Consider the following 23876-nt stretch of genomic DNA (forward strand, 5'->3'; position numbering starts at 1 on the left):
ACAACAGCCCCCACCTGCTGTTTTATTGTATTTGTACCTGTACTATCCGCTGTCAGCTGTTTATCTCTCTTTGTGAGCTTGATTAAATAGCGTTAGCTCACGTTAGCTCCGCGGCTAATTTTAGCGCAGCCTGATCTAAATCAATGACTAGGTTCTAAAGCATTCAAGTAGTTTTCACTGCACATAGAAGTAGCCAAACAGCAGGAGCATTTCGGGAGCATATTACCAAAACCCAGGCAATTTCGAGCCATTAAGGAATCAAATAGAGTCTGCCATGGCTACATGCTAACGGCTAACATTATTGCGCAACTGTAGGCAGCGATAAGGGAATCGAAAGTCACGGGAGCCACACGGTTCCAGGCATCGGCCAATTAGGAACCGGTTCCCAACGGGAACCGGTTTTCGATTCCCATCCCTAATTATCAGTGAATGTTCATGCATTTTTAAGAAGGGCTACTTCCACAAAAAAACAAAGAACTCACAAACATCTCAGTAGCACCTTATCTAAATGTTCTATTTCATATATGGAGATTCATATTTATTTATGTATTGCATGCATTTCTACATTTTATTTCCTATTTTGTTTATTCATCCCAGTATCTTTCTTTCTTATGTGTGGAATTCTACAAGGCATTTACATTTAGTCATTTAGCTGATGCTTTTATCCAAAGCGACTTACAAGTTCTGTACGACGGGTCATCAGGAAGGATACAACTCTATCAGCTGAGTAACAATATTCATCAAAGTGTTGCGTGTTACAGTGTAGGTTAGTTTATTAGGCTATTAGGTTTTAGTTAGGGTTAGATTTCTTTTATTTAATTTTTTTTATTTTATTTCAGATAATGGTTGAAGAAGTGCGTCTTTAGTCGACGGCAAAAGATTGGACGGGATTCGGCTGTCCTAACTGGGGTGGGTAGTTCATTCCACCATTGTGGGGCAAGGACTGAGAATAGGCGTGTAGGTGGTATGTGTTTGAGGATGATATTCTTCAAACAGGCAATAGTGATGATATAATTTGGGCAGTGCTGAGCTGCATGGGTTACTTTCCTCCAGTGTATTTGTCCCCCGGCCCCACCCAATGGCCCCATGCACACACACACACACACACAGAGAAAAAAAATTAATATTTTTTTTGGGGGGGGGGGGGGGGGGTGAATATATATATATATTTTTATATATATATTATATATATTATTTTTTATATATTTTTTTTTAACTTCGATTTTTTTTTAATGTTCGAAGCTTGTGCCATCGAACGAAGCTTCGAAGTATTTAAGACAGCCCTACAATTTACTCAAGCCTAATAACAGACACAATATTTCTGACACTGGGAATACATACCTCCAGGTCCCTAGATGAATATATATATATATTTTTTTTTAACTTCGATTTTTTTTTAATGTTCGAAGCTTGTGCCATCGAACGAAGCTTCGAAGTATTTAAGACAGCCCTACAATTTACTCAAGCCTAATAACAGACACAATATTTCTGACACTGGGAATACATACCTCCAGGTCCCTAGATGTTCCTAGATACCAAGAACATGCAAATTGACCTTGCAGAAGTGGACCAATCTTCCATTTACTTAGGCATGTACCTTTAGGCGAAATATTCCTACAGGTTTTAAATAGAATAATTTTCTATAGGCTTGCCGTGGTAGTCAGTGATACTGGTGTCATTCTGTGTTCAGGCATCCACTTGCCTACTGCCCCTTTAACAACTTATCCTTGCTAAGTTTCAGTTTCACTTCTAGAGAGAATTTAACTTCACGACGAGACTGAATACTAGAGAACAGATGACATATTACAACAATGGCAGAGGATTATTAGGATTTAAACAGTGGAGCTCAGATGATCTGTCCGGAAAAGTTTTTTTTTTTATTTGATCTGTGCCTGTGAGTCCGGCGGGGGAGAATGTTGATGTGTTTGTTGGGGCGTGTGTCGGCGATGCGTGCGTTTCTTTCCATTGGTTTCATTTGGTTAACGTTATTGGGCGAACAAGAAAATGAGAAAATTGTAATGACCCTGCAGCTGTTCCAATGTAACTGTGCCTTTCTCCGTGCACTTTCGCCGCTCTGAAGTCTGACTCGGTGTGCCCGGCCACGCACGCTGTTCTCGCACAGACCTCGCGAGTGCCTGCATGTGCGACTCGCGTGTGTGCGCTGTGGGGCGTATTCGTCGTATGGCAGCACGTACCACACCGTGACTGCCGTACCGTAAATTCACGCTACCGTTACACCCCTACAATGTACAGTTATCCCCCCCCCCGCCTACCCATCCCCACCCACCCAACCACCTCCAATGTTTTACCCAATAGTGCCGGTAAATTGTTTACAATAACCCTGATGGAACTTGCTATTGTCAGGGTTTGCATGTAAGGTCCTTGAAGTGCTTGATTTTTTACAAAAAAAAACTGACTCAAGCCATAAATCCCTGCCAGACTATTTTTATTTTTATTTTTTTCAAATTTAGTAAAGACCCAAATCCTGTCAAACAGCAGCAGTCATAGCAGGGAACAAAATAAGTACCCGCCAACCGCCAATGGCGGGCAGATTTAAGGTTTGGCGACTAACGATGAGAGGTCTGCCCGCCACCTGGTGTGTAGTTCATATCGATACTCTTATTTTGAAAATCCTGTGCGGGTCTCATTTCCGCCCCAAATGCAGCTCCAGTCATATCTATGGCTCCGGCAGCTAACAACGTTCGGTTCATATGATACTCTTATTTTGAGAAAACCCGTGGCAACTCGCGAGTCATATCCGCCCAGTCCGTGCTGTCTGCTGGCATTAAGAGCAGGGCTACACAGCAGTGCGCCTATTTTGCGAGCCGAAATAAGTGTTTTCTTTTTTTTTCACAACGGGTCAAATGCATCGAACAATGCGTTGCATCGTCGCCATTCCTTTTGCCCACACAATTTTTCTTATGTTATGATATTAATTGAAAATTGCATACGAGAGTATTATATAGTAATAACGCATGGCGATATACTAAAAAGCTATTTATAATTTTTGGCTGGTAAAAAAAATCTGCCTGGCTGGTCGTTTTTAAAATCTACCAGCCAAATGGCTGGTAAGTCAAAAAGTTAATTTTGTTCCCCGAGTCATAGTGTATATTTTCAACAATACGTTTCTTTACCAATAGGTTAAAGTGTTATTAATGAAATATCAGTTTAGGTATTGTATTCATACTTACTTACTTAAATACTTAGGCCTTTTATTCCTTTCGGAACATAGGCCATTGATGAAAAGTTTCCACCCCGTCTGTCTTGAGCCATCCTCTCCAGCTGTTTCCACGTCAGTCCCCTCGTCTTGAGTTCCTGCTCAGTGTCTCTTCTCCAGGTGTTTTTGGGTCTGCCTCGCTTGCCTTGTGGGTTCCAGGTTAATGCCTGTTTGGTTATTGCGGTTTTGTGTCTTCGAAGTGTGTGTGCCCAATCCAGCTCCATTTTCTCCTGGTCAGCTGGACCTCCATTGATTCTTGCTTGGTGCATTCCCACAGCTTGATGTTGGTGATTGTGTTTGGCCAGAATATCCTGAGGATACGTCTCAGACAATGGTTGATGAAGCAGTTTGACTTCTCCTGTCTGGAGCCATCTGGTTTCACACAAGCCGAGGATAGAGAGCTTGTATCTTTTCATCTCTTCTGCGATGACTACGTCTTCCCCGCTGTGTACATGGTCCTGATGTTCCAGATTGCGATGTTTGTAAACCGCCCAGGGGATAGAAGGTTCTGATGCACCCTCTCCCATGTGGTTTTCAGCATGAGTCTTCATAGTCTCTTCAGCTCGTATGCTTGAAGAGCTTCCATCTCCTAGGGTGCAGGGTTTCTTACTTTTCTTCAATGTTTCTGTAATCCAATTATCCACTTCACGGGGGATTGGCCCATGAGTTTTACCATTGGTCGGCTTCACCTGCTTCCCCCTCCCACGACGAGCACGTTGGGGTTGGATTTTGGGAGGGAATTGTATTCATAGGCTAGCGAATTTCAACAGGAAATAAATGCAAGTGGCCATTTTGTTGTCATGGACACTCGGGTCTTTCAATGAGAACGATGGCTAGTTAGCCAACGGCTACAAAAACGAATGCCAATGTTATCAGACGTTGATATCATGAGCTATCAGTAGCTAGCCAGCTAGATAACATTAGACAACGCCTCATGTATTAAACTAAAGTGAATAGTTTACTGGGCCATTTTGTTTAATGCTTCAGTGATGTTGAAAGAGGAGCTGTCGAGACAAGTTGCGGTGGCTAGGACTCTTGCCATCTTCTGAGCTAATGAGGATTTGTTGACAACGGGTCTGTAAGGGGGAGGGGCAATGCGTGCACTGCACAGCGTGTGCAAGTAGTAGGAGAGAAGACAGCGAGATTCTGACTCCGCTGAGAATCGGATCATGTTTTTTGCGCGTGTCATCGATCGGTTTTCACAATCGGCGACTAGAAAGCATTATCAGAATTCCCCAATCTCATATTTATACTGAATATCGGCCGATACCGATCGCTGGCCGATCGATCAGGGCATCCCTACTCAAAATAATTGCTGAAATATGCTGTGCACATTAATACTTTCAGTGCCACTGCCAAGGGTCCTGTGCTCCGGAACCCTGTTGCGGGCCAACACCCACTTCAATGATGGAGCTCTCATATTTGCGAACGCATAAACTATATCTTAAATTATGGCTGTGTATAATATGGCCGTCGCTTATCAATGACTTGTTTGCAGTCAACATTGTCGAAACGGATTGTTTCTTAATCGGTTCATTTCCGTTTTATACCATTTTGAAAAACGCTTGTTTCTTGAAAATTTCAGAAGATTCTGTGATAATCGCCCTTGTCTGGAATACACAAAAAACGTTGTAATTTTTCGGCCTATTTATGAATAGTTTTCAAATAAACGCTAGATTATCGATAGTATATACTGTGTACTTATGCACGCTAGGGAAGCAGGCTGAAAAATCAATTATCTAATTTCCTGATCAGCACAGCCACACACACGCACACATAGGGCCCACGTTGATATATCTGTGAAAAAAAACAAGACTGGTCAAATAGATTCCTTACCTCAGATCAGATGTTCTCCAAAAAGATTATTCCAATTCCTGATCGCCATTCCAAATATCGATCGCGTTTATTGATCCAACGCTGGGTACTGGAAACGCACATTATCCGCTGTTCTGGTGGTCTACAATGAGTCCGATCGCTCGGGTTACTTGCCTGACAAGTAAAATGTGGAAGCAGGATTAATTTTTTCTCTTGTTTCATTCAATCCAATCCAAAGGGGTGCAGTACCATCCGGAGAGACGATAGGGGGCGGTATTTCAGAGAGTTCCAGTGGTAACGTGAGGCTAGATTGATGAAATATGAATGGAAATAGCTAATAAAAAAAAGAGATCTCTCGTCTCTCTGGCACTCAACGGTTGGCATGAACTAACGAGAAATCTCGTCGTTGGCACTCAGTGTGGGGGTCAAATGAGAGGGTGGGGTCGAGGAGGACACTAAGGTTTCAGACTAGGGGGGAGGGGGTGATGGTGGAGTCATTGATGGTGAGTGTGATTGGTCCGAATCTGGTGAGGGTGGTTTTGGTGCCAATGATGAGAAGTTCCGTCTTGTCACTGTTCAATTTGAGAAAGTTGTGACTTGTGAGTCATCCAGGTTTGGAGTTCGGTAATGCAGGATTCCATGTGACTGAGGGGTGGGCTGTGGGGGGATTGTGTACTGATGTAGATTTGGGTGTCATCAGCGTAGCAGTGGAAATTGAGGTGGTATTTACGGATGATGTGACCAAGGTGGAGAATGTAGCAGATGAAGAGCAGGGGGCCAAGGACTGAGCCTTGGGGGACCCCCTGTGTGACTGGGGAGGGGGAAGAGGTGTGGCCGGAGAGGGAGATTAATTGGTGTCGGTCTGTGAGGTAGGAGGAGAACCAGTCAAGTGCTGTGCCCTCAACACCCAGTTGGTGCAGCCTTTGGAGGAGGATGGAGTGACACTGTGTCAAAGGCTGCACTTGTAGGATCAGGATGTTGCAGAGCAGCTCCATACAATACCGCTAGGGGTGGGAATCGCCAGAGACCTCGCGATATGATACTATCGCGATACTTGAGCCGCGATACGATAGTAATATTGTGAATATTGCGATATATATATTTTTTTAATTTCTTTTTATTAAATTTTATTTATTACCTTTTTTCAAAGTAAAACTGTCCATGTTTTATCTAGTCTGTTCATCTCACTTCAATAATTTTCTTTTGCAGAACATATTATAATACGGTATTTATACTAGGGGTGGACGGTATACGGTATAAACGGTATGAATTTGCTCTACGGTATGGATTTTGACTATACCTTGTAACCGGTAGAGCAGCTCTAAAATAGCAATGACGTCATGTAACCATTCACTCCGCATTTGCCCCTAAAAATAGATAGAATTAGTCATAGATAATAGATATGTGCAAACTGGAAAAAGTTATTTAGGAGGCTTCGCGCAGTGGGCGTGTCAACACGCAATTGTCATTTCATAATAAACACATATCACCGCGGCGCACAGCAAGTTTCAATTTCAGTTCCTGGCATTTTTAACCAGTTGAGAAAGGTAAGAGATTTCCCCATCGTTTTTCTTATATGAATTATTCTATGTTAATAAAACATACCTGGTGATCAACTACAGTTTGCACAGTGCAGTACTCCAATTCAGCCATTGGCAATTCAGCCGTTGGGTGGGGGGCGCTGTTGAGCGGGCTTGTGACCGGACCTGAAAGCGCCCCTACTCTGCGGCTCTGCAGTTGCATACTATTTGGATTCGTTGGGAGCAGCACGGAGTCTCGACTCAGGACTTATTTTATTTGGAATATAATTACTGTATACGCAAAAGTAGCCTAGTTTTAAGTTAAAATATTATAAATCTACATGCCTTGAGGATGTCATTCTTTATATAGCCTGCCTATCAGGCAAAAATTATTCTAACGGAAACACTGATACCGTGATATATACCGTTACCGTCTATGCTTCAAATTATACCGTGATATAAATTTTAGACCATACCGTCCACCCCTAATTTATACCATATTATATATAACGAGCAGACGGATGTAAACACTAATCTGTGTTTTTTGTTGCATGTACCTGACAAACTGAACTTGTTTGTATTACAGTCATATTCCAACTTAACTGAATGCACACATGCGTGTGTGGACTACTGTACTATTACAGGTATTGAAATGAACAATGCAATTTCCTAAGTTCCTTATACAACAACAAAATACAAATAACAAAATAAAATGAATAAGTTACCCTTCAGCAACTGGGGGGGTTTGAAATTAAATTACTGTTGACCCTTATTCTGATCTTAATTCACGGTCTGCCAGTACTGTAAGTCTATGGAGATGTTCCCCTTCTTTGCAGGGCTCTAACTTTTTAAATTGTATTGCTAAATTGACATTACTATGGCCCATTCAACGTCAAGTATCTATCGTTTAGGATGTAGCAACGTAGGGCTGGGCTATATGGCCTAAATATGATATCACGATATTTTCTGACCTTTCGGCGATACACGATACGCATCACGATGTTTTTCTTTTTTTCCCCAAACAATTCATTATGAGGCTTACCAAGACAGTATTTGAGTTTGCAAGCTAACATTAAAGACAAAATAAAATACCCATGCATTTAGCATTTTTATATTATATATTAGATTTAGATTATTGGATTATTAGATTATATATTGCATATATTTAGCCATGAGATATTATATGATTTAGATATGAAATATGATGAATTGAAAATGGGGGACCCTGATGTAAACAAGACGAAAGTCTTTCGCTGGTCTGCATCCCCTTAACAATTGTATGTATTGAGCTGTACTGTACCCATTCTGCAATATGTTAATAAAGTTTTAAATCAATCAATAGGATTTTAGCATTTTTATGAAACTACTGTATATTTGTATGTCTCTAAATGTTTTGATGAATTGAAAATGGAGGACCCTTATGTAAAAAAGCCGAAAGTCTTTTTCTGGTATTCATCCTCCAGTCAGTCCACTGTTGTTGTATTGAGCTGTACTGTATTGTACCCATTCTGCAATCGTTAATAACGTTTTCATTCAATCATTCGCTTGTACCCGCCCTGCTGTTCTTAGCACCAATCGGCAAGCAGCGCTATTCTTTTTTTACTTCCTGAATGCCCTCCTTGATTTTAACGAGAGCTCAGCTCAACGACAACAACAACAGCTCACCGCAGCCGACGAGTGATTACTAGCGCACCGCAGCATGACAACGAGGCATAATGATTTTACTGCAACAAATGTTATAATAAAAGCCTTTCCATACATCTGTCTGATTGAAAACTTTATTAACAGACCGCAGAATGGGCACGCACAACTCGGCACGGACTGAGATATGAACAGTAACGCTTGCTATCTATGTCGTCATCGGACGTTGCTATGTTTGGGTAAATACGCTGATGTGTAACTATATAACGTGTAACTATATAATGTTGATGCCACAAAACGAATGCCTTTGTTAATCATAAGTACTAACTAACTTTGATGCAGTAGTGTGTGTGTGGGAGCGGCGTTGTTCAAAAGTTTGAACGGGGTGGACCAGATTGACGCGACACAATCCTCTTGGGCAAAACATCACGATATCCACGATACGTTAAAAAAGTGTATCGTTAATGAACTGTACCCGATATTTATATAATATCGTCATATCGCCCAGCCCTATAGCAACGTTCTACTTTTTCATTCACATATTCATACTAAAATACGGTCTAAAGTATAAATATGTTATCGTTTTGGCATGTTAAGCGTCATGCCTCATCATCTGCTGGTGACCGGAGGGGGGGGGGGGGGGGGTTTATAAGTCCGTGGCTGACGTTAAATCATTCATGTAGTATGGGTGATACATAGATCACAGCAGTTTATATGGATCATAATATTCAAAGACGCTGAAACTTACCGCAGCTTCCTCTGACCGTTGGGTGGTCAGCGTGGAGCAGAAAGTTCGCGATTATGGGATGTTGATGTATGCGATCCATGTCCAGGTTGTATAATGCTATATGCGTCCAAATCATGTTTATCGAGTTATTGGCAACTGATCGCTGTCCAGTGTGTCTCGCTGGAGTCCCGCTAACGATAGCGAGTGCCCGGACCGAATATGGATGAGCACCACTTCCGGCGCGTCACTTCCTGTTTGGGCGATCCGCCGATCGCCCACCAGATGGCGCTCTTGAACCGTTGGAGAGTTGAGAGGAGATCAACAGGAGATCTCAAGTCTCCGTGGGTGAAATATGATTGCCATCACAGATTTTTGAAATATTGATCTCAAAGACTCGTTACGGCGTCATTGGCAGATTACGCATGGCGAGCAATGACGTGGTAACTCGTCCTTGGCGATTAAAGGGTTAAATTGAAATTATATAAAACATGTACTCTTAAATTTAAATAAAATGTGCTACAGTTTGCTGCTGGCCTTGGGACTAAGAAAGTTCAAACACATTTGGACAGTGAAGGAATGTCTGCATTCTTGTTCAGAAAGAGGAGCTGATCGACATGCTCTGAGGTCAGAGTGCTCCTCTGTGCTGTGACTGTCTCCAGCCGTCGAGAAGACTCTTTCTGAAGGGACGCTAGTACCTGGTATACAAAGGTACCTTTTTGCCACCTTGGCCAGGAAAGGATACACTTCCTCATGTAATTTCCACCAGCTTAGTGGAGCTTCTGCGAGTGCCAGTGGCATGGCCTCCTGGTACCTTTTTTTACCTCCTCAGCTATGGCATATACAGATTTTGCTGGCACTCCAACAGTATCACCATACGTCTGACCAAGGAAGTCTACTAGCCCACAGAACTTCCTCATCTTGGCTGGTGGGGGTCCGGGATCCTCTTCAGTGTGGCCAGGTTCCTCCTGGGCTTCTGGCTCAGGGATGGTCTGCTGCCTCTCTCTCTCTCTCTCTCTCTCTCTGGCTCTGCCCTCTTCCTGTAACACACACACACACACACACACAGAGAGAGTGAGGCAGAGAATAAATGTTAAACATGAACTATGCAGCAAATGTTGTTTCTCTTTGGTAAAGCAAGGAAGTGTAGCTAGTCTACTAGCTATAATAAATAATATTATAAATAAATAAATAATCTTAAGTTTTAAATAAATCTTTACCAACATGACTACAATATTAGTAGAGCAGTGACATTTCTTAAGTGGGTTAGAATACATTCTAACATTATTATTTAAATGTTTGTTTACCTGAAGTGCTACAGCTTTTCATACGCACTATTCCATCTCATGCTGACATCAGTCTTTAGTTTGTGGCTCGGGAGCTCTAACATTTTCTGCTTTTCTGCCAAAGCGTGGTTTGCCAGCTTGCTTCGGTTGAAAAAAGCAGTTATGCGGCGCACTCTCCCCATGAGCCTGGCTAGGCTACTGCCTGCACACTCAACGCCCGGTGTGACGCTAAGTTGAGCGTGTGAGAGAACACTTCACATGCTGGTACCCCGCTAGCTGGACGGCAACGGTCATTCAGTGACAACCGCCAGGTTGTGCTGCAGTTTCCAGGAGGTCTGCGATGTGTGACTTTCGTGTACTGCTCTGGTTTGGAGAACGTGAGACTGCAGTCGCCAGTCCTCTTGACATGATGAGCTGTTATAGTCACATATGAATCCACTGCACACGATGTCCACGCGTCGCAAGTTAATGCAACCCGTTCTGCTGTAATCAACTAGGGATGCACCGAATGGGAAATTCTTGGCCGAAACCGATACCGAAAATAGGAAACAGTTGGCCGAAAACCGAATGCCGAAAATGATTCATAGAATAGAATTTTCTTTTACCAATTATGGAAAAATATATGATTATGGCAAAACTTAACTTAAATAATAAATAATCACTTATGGGTCTTTTTGTATCACAAACAGTACTGTATTTGCAAATCTGGTATGTCATAAATGTATAGATGTAGCAGTACTGTCTATCTGTATGTCATGTGTGTCATATATGTCCTGATGGATTGAAAATGGGGGACCCTGATGTAAACAAGACGAAAGTCTTTCTCTGGTCTGCATCCCCTTAACAATGGTGTGTATTGAGCTGTACTGTATTGTACCCATTCTGCAATCTGTTAATAAAGTTTTCAATCAATCAGAGAGAGAGGTAGATAGATAGAGAGAGAGAGAAGACATGTGGACATCTGTGCTCTACTGAGCGCACCTTTCTAGCCCCCAGATGAATGTGCTCTCTTGACTTTGGCACAGTAGACGCGCGACGTGTATGCTCGAGGATGATAATAATGCTCTTCAGATTATATTGTCAACGACAGACGGCTTCATGTGAGAAACACAATACCCCCCCCCCTCTCGCTCTGAAGAATATGCATATTAGATCACTCGGTGATTAACCGCAACGGGGATATAGTAAATAAGGATATAAAGCATGTTAAAGACTCATTTATTGGACGCGTTGCGCGCAGAGTTTACATAGAAACAACCTGACTCCCCAGAGTCCCAAGAGGAGTTATCACAGGCTGCAGAACGCAGGACTGAAGAGCTCACGTTGAGCCACATCACTGAAGCCACATTTTGATGACATCAAAACAACACGCGTTAGGTTACAGGTTGTTTCTGTTTCGGTGATATATTTTCGGTGAAAACTCTTTCGGCCGAAAGGGCATTTTCGGCCAAAAACTTTCGGTGGCCGAAATTTTGGTGCATCCCTTTCCTTACTCGACTCCGATGTTTTCTCTGCCTTGAGCAGGGTTAGCTAGGAACAGCTTTCTCAAGCTTCGCACCTTGGGCATGGAATGGGCTACAGGACCATTATCCACTTAGACACCCCGGTCTCTCTTGGTAAATTTAAATCTGTATTACATAACTTCCTACAAGAAGAATGTTGCTGCTTTCTGTAGTCGGTTCCCAACTGCAAAATTACTGTATTACCCTGTATTATACACTTTTACTATCATGTAGACTATTCTGCTTTGTGTTTATATGTGATGTATTGTATACATGCACATTTATTATGTTGTGTGATGTATTGCAAATGTTATTGCTGTCATCTTGGTAGGGATGGGAATTGATAGGATTTTATCGATACGATTCCATTATCGATTCTGCTTATCGATTCGATTCTTTATCGATTCCCTTATCGATGCCTGATCAATTTATAATTTCAATAAATAAATTGGAAATGCAACAGAACTACATTTAGTCATTTAGCTGACGCTTTTATCCAAAGCGACTTACAAGTTCTGTACGACAAGCCATCAGGAAGGGCACAACTCTATCAGCTGAGCAACAATGTTCATCAAAGTGTTGAGTGCTACAGTGTAGGTTAGTTTATTAGGACAAGTGCATGACAGTACGGTTAGTTAGGGTTAGATATATTTTTTTTTATTCAGATAATGGTTGAAGAAGTGCGTCTTTAGTCGACGGCGAAAGATTGGACGTGATTCGGCTGTCCTAACTGGGGTGGGTAGTTCATTCCACCATTGTGGGGCAAGGACTGAGAATAGGCGACTTCTCTTTGATGACCCTCCCGGAGCTCGGATAGGAGTAGGTCTGAGGCGGCCAGAAGATGCAGAGCGTCGGGGTCTAAGCTGGTTAGAATAACAACATGCAACTTGACATTTCTGATTGTCATTTATTGTTGAGCCCCCATGTCAGAAAAATACAAAAACTGTAAAAAATAAAACATTAACTATAGCCTACACTTAAATAAAATAATGTATTTGAGATTCTCTTAAAATGTATTTATTTTTTTATTCTTAAACGAATTTAATCTATTGAATAACAGGTTGTTATTCCTCTGACTTCTGTCTCTCACTCACACTCTCTCTCTCTCTCTCTCTCACACACACACACACACACACACACACACACACACACACACACACACACACACACAGAGAGAGAGCTCCCTCCCCGGGCCACTGTCCTTTAAAGTATTGGCTTGTGTTGCTACACGGACACATTTGTATGTTGCACCATGGTACTTCCTGTCTGACGGACTCAGAGTAGACTAGTAGAGACTTAGTAAACAAACAATCCGGCTCTTATTATATGTGAACTAAAGAGTACAAGGTTTACACAACAGTCCCCACCCGCTGTTTTATTGTATTTGTACCTGTACTATCCGCTGTCAGCTGTTTATCTCTCTTTGTGAGCTTGATTAAATAGCGTTAGCTCACGTTAGCTAGCGATAGCTCCGCGGCTAATTTTAGCTCACCCTAAACTAAATCAATGACTATGTTCTAAAGCATTCAAGTAGTTTTCACTGCACATAGAAGTAGCCAAACAGCGGGAGCATTTCGGGAGCATATTACCAAAACCCAGGCAATTTCGAGCCCTTAAGGAATCAAATAGAGTCTGCCATGGCTACATGCTAACGTAACGTTATTGCGCAACTGTAGGCAGCGATAAGGGAATCGAAAGTCACAGGAGCCACACGGTTCCAGGCATCGGCCAATTAGGAACCGGTTCCCAACGGGAACCGGTTTTCGATTCCCATCCCTACATCTTGGCCAGGTCTCCCTTGCAAAGGAGATCTTGTATCTCAATGGGACTTCCTGGTTAAATAATAATAAAAATAAAAAAATAAATGTAATTGCAGGCCTGGCGATTTTTAATTGCATCCTTTCAAATTTCGATTTAAAAATCTATTAATCGTTTAGCCCTAATGTGCATATTGAATGGGTATTATTAATCTACTAATACTAGCCGAGAGTAGGTCAAATTTGGGCTGGTAGCTCTCGGCTAGGTGGCAAATAAAAAAGTAGATCTTGGTTCAAAAAAGTTTGGGCACCCCTGCTTTAACCTATTGGTAAACGAACGTATTGCTGAAAATATACACTTTGACAGGGTTAGAGTTGTACCGATACCAGTATTGGAAATGCCGCCGATACTGCCTAAAATGCTGGTATCGGCGAGTACACGTAAATTCTAGCCTCCGATCCCATGACGTCATTTATCTCCTGCGGAGAGTGAGGATTATAAAATGAACGTGTCTACTTTTTCTATTTTTCTCCCATCCCAATTTCGTATCGTCCAATTCTACCCTCCCCTGTCTCGAACGCCGTTAGGCCATGCCTCCCACAAGCCGGCTGCAATGTGGACTAAGCCTTACATCACGTGTCCCCTCCGGTACTCGAGGAAGCAGCCGTCGCATCTTTTCACCTGCACAGTGCGATCTCTCGGCGTCGGGTCTGCGTTGGAGGGACACACCGCCCCCGTCGCTTCCTGATTCTGCTGCGCAGGCGCACCAACCGACCTGTAGGAGTCGCTGTCCACAACGTCCGATCCCCACCCATCAGCTTCCCACCCCCTAATACTGCCAATTGTATTAGTATGAACGACCAGCCAAGCTGATAGCAATGCAGAGAGCTGGGCTCGAACCCAGCGTCTCCTGCATTGGTGGTGAGTGCCTTGCCCACTGCACCACCTAGCCGCCCTAAAATGAACGTGTTTTAAAGTGTGATACTGTTTGTCATTTTAACAGCAGATACACTTTCTTAAATTCCATTTTCCCCGACAGAGCGTGTGACAGGGAGCTCGGACGGGATGCATTTTGCTTGCTGGTTTATGATAGCATTAGCTAAAAAGCTAGCTAGTTGGAACAACATCCGCCCGTTACATCAAATCAGATGATCGCCTGTCCTTTCTCCAGGACCTGACGCTGTCCGTCTATCAACAATAATGCACCCACGGTGAATCTTATTTAAGTTAAGTAGCTACTGACTAACTTTATCAAATGTCAATGCGGAGAATACGAGCTAGGTCAGCTAGCTTAGCTTGATACCGGTACCGTGGCTAAAGTTGGTGCTATTCATAATCCAGCAATAATGGATGCAGACCTGCAAGTTCCAAGTGCCAAAGGATAAGAGTCTGAGGCGGAGTCTCAAAAGAGAATGTTGAATATTTATTTTGCATCAAAAATCACAACATGAACGTTCTATCTGCTACTAGCTTACAGACTGGGTAGCGAGTGCAACACAGTCTAATGTCCGTGCGGATCATTGGAGTAGGGTATATCTGCAGTGCCGCAGCCCCATACTCATTGTATAGATTAGTATTAGTATCATTAATCAATCACCTGTTGAATAAATACCATTACTTTCTAGTTATTACAAAAAAAACAGTATATATAAAACGGCATCTGTTAAAAAAAAGAATTATGTATGCACTGGTATCGGTATCGGCCGATACCCAAAGCTGTGGAATCGGCTCGGGAAGGAAAAAATGGTATCAGAACATCTCTACTTAGGGTCTTCTTTACTCTTGGCTACATTTGGGGGGGAAAACGCACCAGTCTGTAGAGATGGATTTATGGCGTTATGTCATTTGCGGTCCACCACGCTCGGGCTTAGGCATCGGTTACACACAGGGTGTTTTCTAGGGATGCACGATATTGATTTTTTGACACCGATACCGATAACTTTATGCTCAAGCCGATACCGATAACCGATATTTATTGTATTATAAAAATTTTTTTAACTGTATATATATATATATATATTTTGAGTATTTATAAGCTCCGACTTCATCGGTACTGCTATCGGTACTCGAGAAATTATGGAGTTTTTTTTTTTGAGGAATTTAAACGTCGCAAACTAATCTTGTTGGCCGTTGTCTATATATCTCCTGCCTCTGTGTCTCTGTGCTTGCGCGGGGAGCGGGCTGCCTGCTCTCTCCTCTCTTCCCCTCCCACACACACACACACACACACAGAGTACAGACAGCTCTGCTCTCATAATGGCGGACAGAACGAAATGTTCAAAAGTCGGTCTATTTTACTAAAGTCGATGCTGACAACGCTCGTTGCCACAAGTGCAACAAGACATTTGCCAGTAATGTATAAGTGCGCCGCTGGTACTTGTCAATGTGGCTGGCGGGGAGATAACGTTAGCTCCGAGTAGAGTAATGGCTGACAATCCGGAGGTAAATAAACGAACGAGAGCTTCTGATTGGTGGTAAGAAGAAGAGGTGGGTGCAAGCCGTGGGACGGAATTGGCAGATCGACTGTCTGTCTCCGAATGTAACGTGACTACGTCGCAGCCAAGAAAGGGAGCGCTGGATTTGTGAAAAACTCCCTGTTCCTAAACCACACGCTATCAGTTTTACCACAGTACTGGCAAAACGGGAGGAGGCTATAATAAAAACAAGCGCCCTTCATTAGGGCTGGGCGATATGGCCTAAATATGATATCACGATATTTTCTGACCTTTCGGCGATACACGATACACATCACGATGTTTTTCTTTTTTACCCCAAACAATTCATTATGAGGCTTACCAAGACAGTATTTGAGTTTGCAAGCTAACATTAAAGACAAAATAAAATACCCATGCATTTAGCATTTTTATATTAGATTTAGATTATATATTGCATATGAGATATTATATGATTTAGATATGAAATATGATGAATTGAAAATGGGGGACCCTGATGTAAACAAGACTAAAGTCTTTCTCTGGTCTGCATCCCCTTAACAATTGTATGTATTGAGCTGTACTGTACCCATTCTGCAATATGTTAAAGTTTTAAATCAATCAATAAATAGCATTTTAGCATTTTTATGAAACTACTGTATATATGTATGTCTCTAAATGTTTTGATGAATTGAAAATGGAGGACCCTTATGTAAAAAAGCCGAAAGTCTTTTTCTGGTCTTCATCCTCCTGTACTGTATTGTACCCATTCTGCAACCTTTTAATACAGTTTTCATTCATTCATTCTGACGGAAACATAATCATTTTGATTGACAGTCGAGTCTGCCAATGACGTCACACCGCTTGCACCCGCCCTGCTGTTCTTAGCACCAATCGGCAAGCGTTTGACTTCCTGAATGTCCCGTGTGCTAAACATCAACAAAGCTACTAACGTTAGCTCCCCACGGCCGTCGAGTAGGAGACCAGTGCTTGACTAAATGAGGCATAATGATTTTACTACAACGAATGTTATAATAAAAGCCTTTCCATACATCTGTCTGATTGAAAACTTTATTAACAGACCGCGGAATGGGCATATCTCAGCACAGGCTGAGATATGAATGAGTAACGTGTGGACAGATTGACGCGACACAATCCTCTTGGGCAAAACATCACGATATCCACGATACGTTGAAAAAGTGTATCGTTAATGAACTGTACCCGATATTTATATAATATCGTCATATCGCCCAGCCCTACCCTTCATCCAAATCCACCCACACCGGATTTCTTTTAACCAAAAAATGTATTATGTTATCGGAGCTATCAATAACGTTATCGAGTTTATCGGGATGACGTCATAATTGCTGATATCGGCCCGATAATTATCGTGCATCCCTAGTGTTTTCGTTTCGTTTTCAAGATGAGTTTCGCTTTCCAGAGCGCAAACGTAGTGGCAGCCGAGTTAGACATTTGTTTTTGCGACCTGAGCACTTTCGTTTTGTCAGAATGAGGTGTGGTCAGACCGCAACGGATCGTGTCTCGAATTCAGCACTGAGCATGCGCGGGAGGTAGTTACCTTGGATGTGCCAATACACTTCCTGCAAAAAAATCAACAAGCCACCATCTTTTAAATGCCTCCGTGAGCTATTTAGCCAATGTAGCACTTATTTTTCAGCAAAGAAAGTGCAATAAACTAAACGGATACATTCACTGTGTTCTATTCACTGTGTTCTGCCTCATTTGTTGATGAAACAAAACTAACATCAACACAATTGACTAACATCAACACAATTGACCACCAAGAGCGGATAGTTTAGTCTCGCAAAAAGATCTCCGATGTTGTTAGCTACATGCTAACCTGCTAACGTGAATGGAATATGCCAGTACAACAGTATGGCATTGTGGCTAGCAGCTAACGTTAGCTCACGTTAGCCAGCCAGCACCAAACTGATGATATCAGGAGCTATCAGTAGCTAGATAACATTAGACAACGCCTCATGTATTAAACAAAGGTGAATAGATGACTGGGCCATTTTGTTTAATGCTTGTTAAGATTGAAAGAGGAGCTCTGAGCTAACGGGGTCTGATGGCTAACGTTAGCTCACGTTAGCCAGCTGCTCATGCAGTCGTTAATGCTAGCAGAATGAATGGATGTAAACTTTATTTAACATATTGCAGAATGGGTACAATACGGCTCAATACAAACAATTGTTAAGGGAATGCAGACTGTTGTAGCTTGGACTGGGGTCCTTATAACAATAACTTGACAACACATGGTAGCTGCAGCTATTTGGTAAGCTGTCGTCACCGGACGTTGGTGAGGACACGCAGATGTCGGTATCTACTGTGCATGGGCGTTGAGCAACAACGGCTCCGCGCAGATTACATGACATGTTGTCAGCGACTTTTGGCGAGTATCCAAAACGAAAACACCTTTTCAGCGTTGTCAGTAGGGCAACACGTTTTCCTGCCAAAACGGCATTTCTATTTAACTGGGACAGCAAACTTATTCATTCAGCAACAAAACAAAAACAAAAACACCTAGTCTAACCATGGCCTAAGAGGTTAACATGTTCTTGTGCAGTAAAGAACAAGTGGGAGTGTTGAAAGAATCTTTATTGAGGGACAAGTTAAAAGTTGGCACAATCGCTAACCAGCTTAGCAACTCGAATACTTCTCCAAAAAGCCAAGGGGAAACCCACTCTTTGCCTCCATCTTGCTACCGTTGGTTAATGGAATGCAGTAGACCCATGTCAAACCATGTGCTCTATTCATCATGATCCTCCATTCACTAATTTTGTATATATTGACACAATGTTTGCTCACAATCCTGTGCTGCATCATTGTCTCGTGCAAATAATGTCACCCAAACAAACTCGGCATTGGCAAAGACACAAACGCACACAACGGCAGCTAGACAAAGAAATAATAATCAGTTGTTTATATGAGAATCACTCATCGGCCAATACTGATATGGTCACCGAAATATTGTGCATCCCTGCCTGGTGATTTCTGATGTCTCTACTATTGTAACCCATCTGCCTTGGAGGTCTATTCCTCCAGGCTTTAAATAACAATGTGTTCTTAGTCAACTGGCCTGGTTAAATCTGAATTTAATATGCATTCTCAATGTTGTTCGGCTCATCATCCTGTTGAATAATATTCAATATTGGACCTGATCTATTTGTGACAGATGGTGTATTAAAGATATTAGAGGGAATTAAAACTAGGGCTGTCTTAAATACTTCAAAGCTTCGTTCGATGGGCATGGGATTCGAATATGAAAATTAAAATAGATTATTAAAAATATATATATATTTTTTTTTTTTTGCAAAATCAACTCTGCCTCTCTTAACTACAACAACAAGCAATGCTATTTGTTATTTAAGATGAGGTCGGACTCAGCACTGACAGATTTGTGTTCATTGTGCTGCTTTTATAAAGCCTCAAAATTGTGGGCTTACAATATTTCATGAAAGCAAAGGTTTAAACTTTACAGCAAACAAAGTTGAACAAAGTGATGTACAAGTCCCAACACAACATTTAAAAAAAGGAAGAAAAAAAAAGCTTTGAATTAAAATCGAATCTCTGCTTCGAATTCCAATAAAATATTCAAATGTCAGCCCTAATTAAAACTTATTTCATTTTTACAGAACAAAATGTTGCAAGTTTGTGGAATATGATTTGTAGATCAGAGCTTCTCTGATACACCATGAGTCTTCATTTAGAATGGTTTTTTGCCCTTTTTAAATATAGCTAAAAAAAGATTATTTCACTAGGCCATATTTTTTACATTGAGATTAATTGTGCAGCTCCAGTCAGTACTCAGGTGTATTTAATATTTAACACAGGACTGTGATGCTTCACCTCGCATGGATTCAGTAGGTTCTGGCTGAATCCTGTCATTCTTGTCTTTCAGGTTTGAGTGGGACAAACTTCTGGAGAATGTGCATTGTTTGATCATAAGTGTGACAAAAACTGACAAGCAGGAAGCTTATATACTCAGGTGAGTGGATCTTTATTTTACCTCCTTCACCTTGGCTCTCCTGGCCCTTTCTGCCTTTTTCTCCCAACAGATTAGAAAGCAGGCAAGATTAGACTGTGTGGGCGGTGGGTCATCTATAATCTACTGTGGCTGCTTTAAAAAGATCCCTGCCTGGTCCCCAGCGTTGATGCTGTGAGGCGGGGAGAGAGAGGAGCTGTGTGAGCTCTTGTCCTCTGGAGAACTAAATGTCCCGGGACTTAACTGATGCTGCGCAAAATCTGCTAAAAATAGATTCATCCTACTGGGGTCGGCAACACAGATGCCTAAAATACTACAATCACATTAACATATCTTGGCAATACTGAAGACTCTTGAATTATAGATCTTAAATGTCTGGTCCATACAGGACAGCAGCTTATGTCGTTAGCAGCACGGTGGGGGTGGGGAATATATAAACAATTGGCTATAACTAGTTAGCTTGCCACTTTGTGCCACACGATTGCTATATCACATTAAGTAATTTTCTGTACTTGCCCTGCAATTGTGATTATTGCTTGACATTGCGATAGAATGGTGTTGTAGAACTACATTTTGACAACTGGTTGGTTGCGAGGTGACTACTGGGTACAGATCAGATGCTACCTCGGTCTGTTCTGTACCCATGGGAGCATCTGTCGGACTCCATTGGGAGCTGTTCAGTCTCATTGCAGATGAGAAAGTGGAAAACGTGTGCATCCTTGTCACTAATGGCCGAATAATCCCAGTTGTTTATATTAAAATGTCAAGATGATAAAAATAAATCCCTCAGTCACAGCCAGCAAGAAAAACATTTCTGTTACCCTTTTGAGCAACCAATCCATTTAGAGAGGCCTCAGATGAGCGTTTATTTTCTTCCATGACCAGTGTGGAACAATGGTGCCAGTCTTATACGCCACAGTAATGCCCTTGAGACCTTTCGGCTTGTTTAAAAAGTCCACCCAAGCTTATGGCAGACTTGGCTAAGCTGTTTATGACCGCTGCCTATTAGGTGTATTTGAGAATATAAAACAATTGGCAAGGGAATCCAGGTCATGGCAGCAGTCTTTGACTGCTTCTGAATTCTCCATGCTACATACACATTTTTACAGTTTTCAGTATGCGATGCAAATAATTTATATCTCCATTCTTTGCGCCAGGACATTTCCTGTAATTTCCAGGTCGGTGAAAATGTCTCAACAAACGTGGAAAAAAAGAAATGCTGCCCATTCTAACATTATTTGTGTGCATTTGTCTTGGCAAATGCCTCCTGATTGCACAGCTACCAGGTGGAAACGGCTGTAAGAGTGTTTTTCTTCTTCTGGTATTAACAGCCACTTAAAGGAACACGCCAACTTTTTGGGAAATTGGCTTATTTGCCTTCTACCCTGGAGTTAGACAAGCGGATACCCTTTTCTTCTCTGTGCATGCATTAGGCTTAGGGAACAGCCGCACTGTTAGCCTAGCTTAGTGTCATTCACTGGAAGTAGGTGTGCCAGTGTAGTAGGGGTGGGAATCTAGGACGAGCCCTAGTTCTAGGGGTGGATGGCGGGAGGGGGTCTGGGTGGCTGAACGCAGCCCTATTATAGAAATTCAAGGGGCCCATGTTTGTATATTATGTTATTGATGTCATTGTAAGTAGTGTCTAAGTGTTGTATGTCTATAAATGTTAATAAAAATTATAAGTATAAAAAAAAAAAACGGGTCACTATGTTTACAGGAACGTTTTGGAGTGTATTTTGTGACTGTTGGGAACTATAGGCTACACTGGCACACCTATACTTCCAGTGAATGATGCTAGGCGGCGGCTGTTCCCTAAGCCTAATGCATGCACAGAGAAGAAAAGGGTATTTTATCTGCTTGTCTAACTCCAGGGTAGATGGCAAATGAGCTAATTTCCCAAAAAGTTGGTGTGTTCCTTTTTAGCCTGGGTGTGCACTGTGCAGGTCCTCCCAAGTATGTTGTAAGTGGTACTGAACAGTAGCCTCTAGTAGGGGTGGGCGATATATCGAGTATACTCGATGTATCGCGGATTGTTCTACCCGAGATGTAGTACTGTACTATATCGCGAACATCGAGTATTTAGTTTATATGGCGCCGCCCGCGGCCGAGAGACACTCTCAGTGCTTTCCTCGAGAAGGGACGGCGGAGCTATAGGCTATAACGTTAGTGTAGTCAGGGTTGTACAGTGCGATATAATGTTGCGGTTGTAATTTCATTAGACAGACCAGCGCGGACCTTTAATAACATGTAATTTAATTGACACGAGTAGGCCTGCCACGATAACACATTTTGCTGGGCGATTAATTGCCCCCGAAAATATCGCGATAAGCGATATTATTGCGACCGGTTAGAGAATTTTTTTTGAGAAATTTATTTCCCAAAACTTTTATTTTGAAGCCCACCGCTCCGTCTTTTCCGGTTTTAGACTTTTATTTTGAAGCCCACCGACCGGACCGGAAGTATTGTTGCGATTATCCTAAGCAGAACATATGAGCCGACAACATGTCTCGTCCGGTTGTTTTTGAGCTAATAACAAATGTTGAGATTGTTGGTGAACAACTAACTTTAGGTTAGTTTTAACGTTAGCTACTAACGTTAGATGCAGCTACTACAGGCAATCAACGATGAGGAGGAAGCGTCAAAGCAGTATATAATAGAATAGCTGCGGTGCGTAGGCACTGCAGCACGACTCGAAACTACCGGAGTGTTATAATAAATTAATTCATGTTTAACTTGTCCCCGTGTCCAGTCCTTTGACCAGCCCCACCCGTTCATTGTAAACAATGACCCATGTAATTGTATTAACGTTATTCTGTGTTGTACTTGTAGCTATGCTATACGTTGTATTTCGTTTGTTAGCTAATGTTGTTAGCATGGAATGAGAATCAAAGCTCTATCTTTCATCTTTATTTAGCAGTCCAGTTTCTCCGGGCAGTAGCGAGTAACTACTTGGGTCTAAAAATAGCTAACGTTACACTACAAATAATGCTACTTGGTTAAAAGGAGCCACACTATTGAGAAATGTAGTTAAGCTGTGGCGTTGCCCCACGGGGCTCCCGTGCTGTACTCTAGTAACGTCAGCGACCCGCCTCCCAACACGGACAGTGACTGACAAGCGGCACTGGTTCCGCCTCATTAAAACAAACGCGCAAATAGCAATTAATCGCGCCCGTCAAAATCATTGCATTCATTTTAATTATCGCAGCAATTAATCGATTTATTGCTTATCGCGGCAGGCCTAGACACGAGCAATAAGCTAACGGTAGCTGCTAACCAAGGTATCCATTAGGATTATGCTAAGCTAACTAGCGATAGCTGCTAACCCTGGTAAACTGTCAAAGCGGACTCCACAAGACTAGTTCCATTCGTGAGGAAATGGGGTGGGTTATATTGACAACGCTTGACAACAGCAGTTTAAACATAACTTCATATTTATTAGTTATTCGTTTCTGTATATCATTCAATTTCCATCTCCGTGTGTCTCCATCTCCATCTCTTCCTGTTTACATTCGAGTGTGACGTTATCACCTACGGCAGCTTAGACGATCAAAACGCGAACCTAGAACAAACCCCGGGGGGGGGGGGGGGGGGGGGGCTGGCTCTCTTGTTCATTCTTGCCCCCTCTCTCTCTCGCTCTCTCTCTCTCTACATTCAATGATTTAAAGTAGCCAAACGTTACAGACAGTATAAATACTAACTGGATAGTTGATATAAACATTTAATTTCATTATCTGAAATATTCTAAAATCATTAAGTCTGCTATAAGCCATTATACCTTTGTGTGTGATTATTATTTTCTCACAGTAGGGTGTGTATATATATACATATATATATGTGTGTGTTTGGCTAAAGTGGATAGAAAACACAGTACTGTGTAAAAGTCTTTATATAGTTTTTATATAAATTGTCTTAGATGTAAAAATGTTTTATTAGTCAGTAGACTACTCTTAGTACATTTTCATTAAATTATTTTTT

General features: G+C 42.0%; 1 protein-coding gene across 3 annotated transcripts in view; it reads left to right on the forward strand.

Moving 5' to 3' along the window:
* Positions 1 to 23876, forward strand: part of amd1 (adenosylmethionine decarboxylase 1) — a 67272-nt gene that overhangs the window by 27015 nt on the left and 16381 nt on the right. For all 3 annotated transcript variants that reach the window (XR_014619733.1, XM_084315142.1, XM_084315143.1), the window contains exon 2: positions 19818 to 19904. Coding sequence is in view for 2 of the 3 variants with exons in the window: in XM_084315142.1 (XP_084171268.1) it covers positions 19818 to 19904 (87 nt within the window). In the remaining variant the exon portion in view is untranslated. The remainder of the gene's footprint in view (positions 1 to 19817; positions 19905 to 23876) is intronic.

The sequence above is a fragment of the Notolepis coatsorum genome (genome assembly GCF_963971535.1).
Source record: "Notolepis coatsorum genome assembly, chromosome: 5".
Taxonomy (NCBI): Eukaryota; Metazoa; Chordata; class Actinopteri; order Aulopiformes; family Paralepididae; genus Notolepis; species Notolepis coatsorum.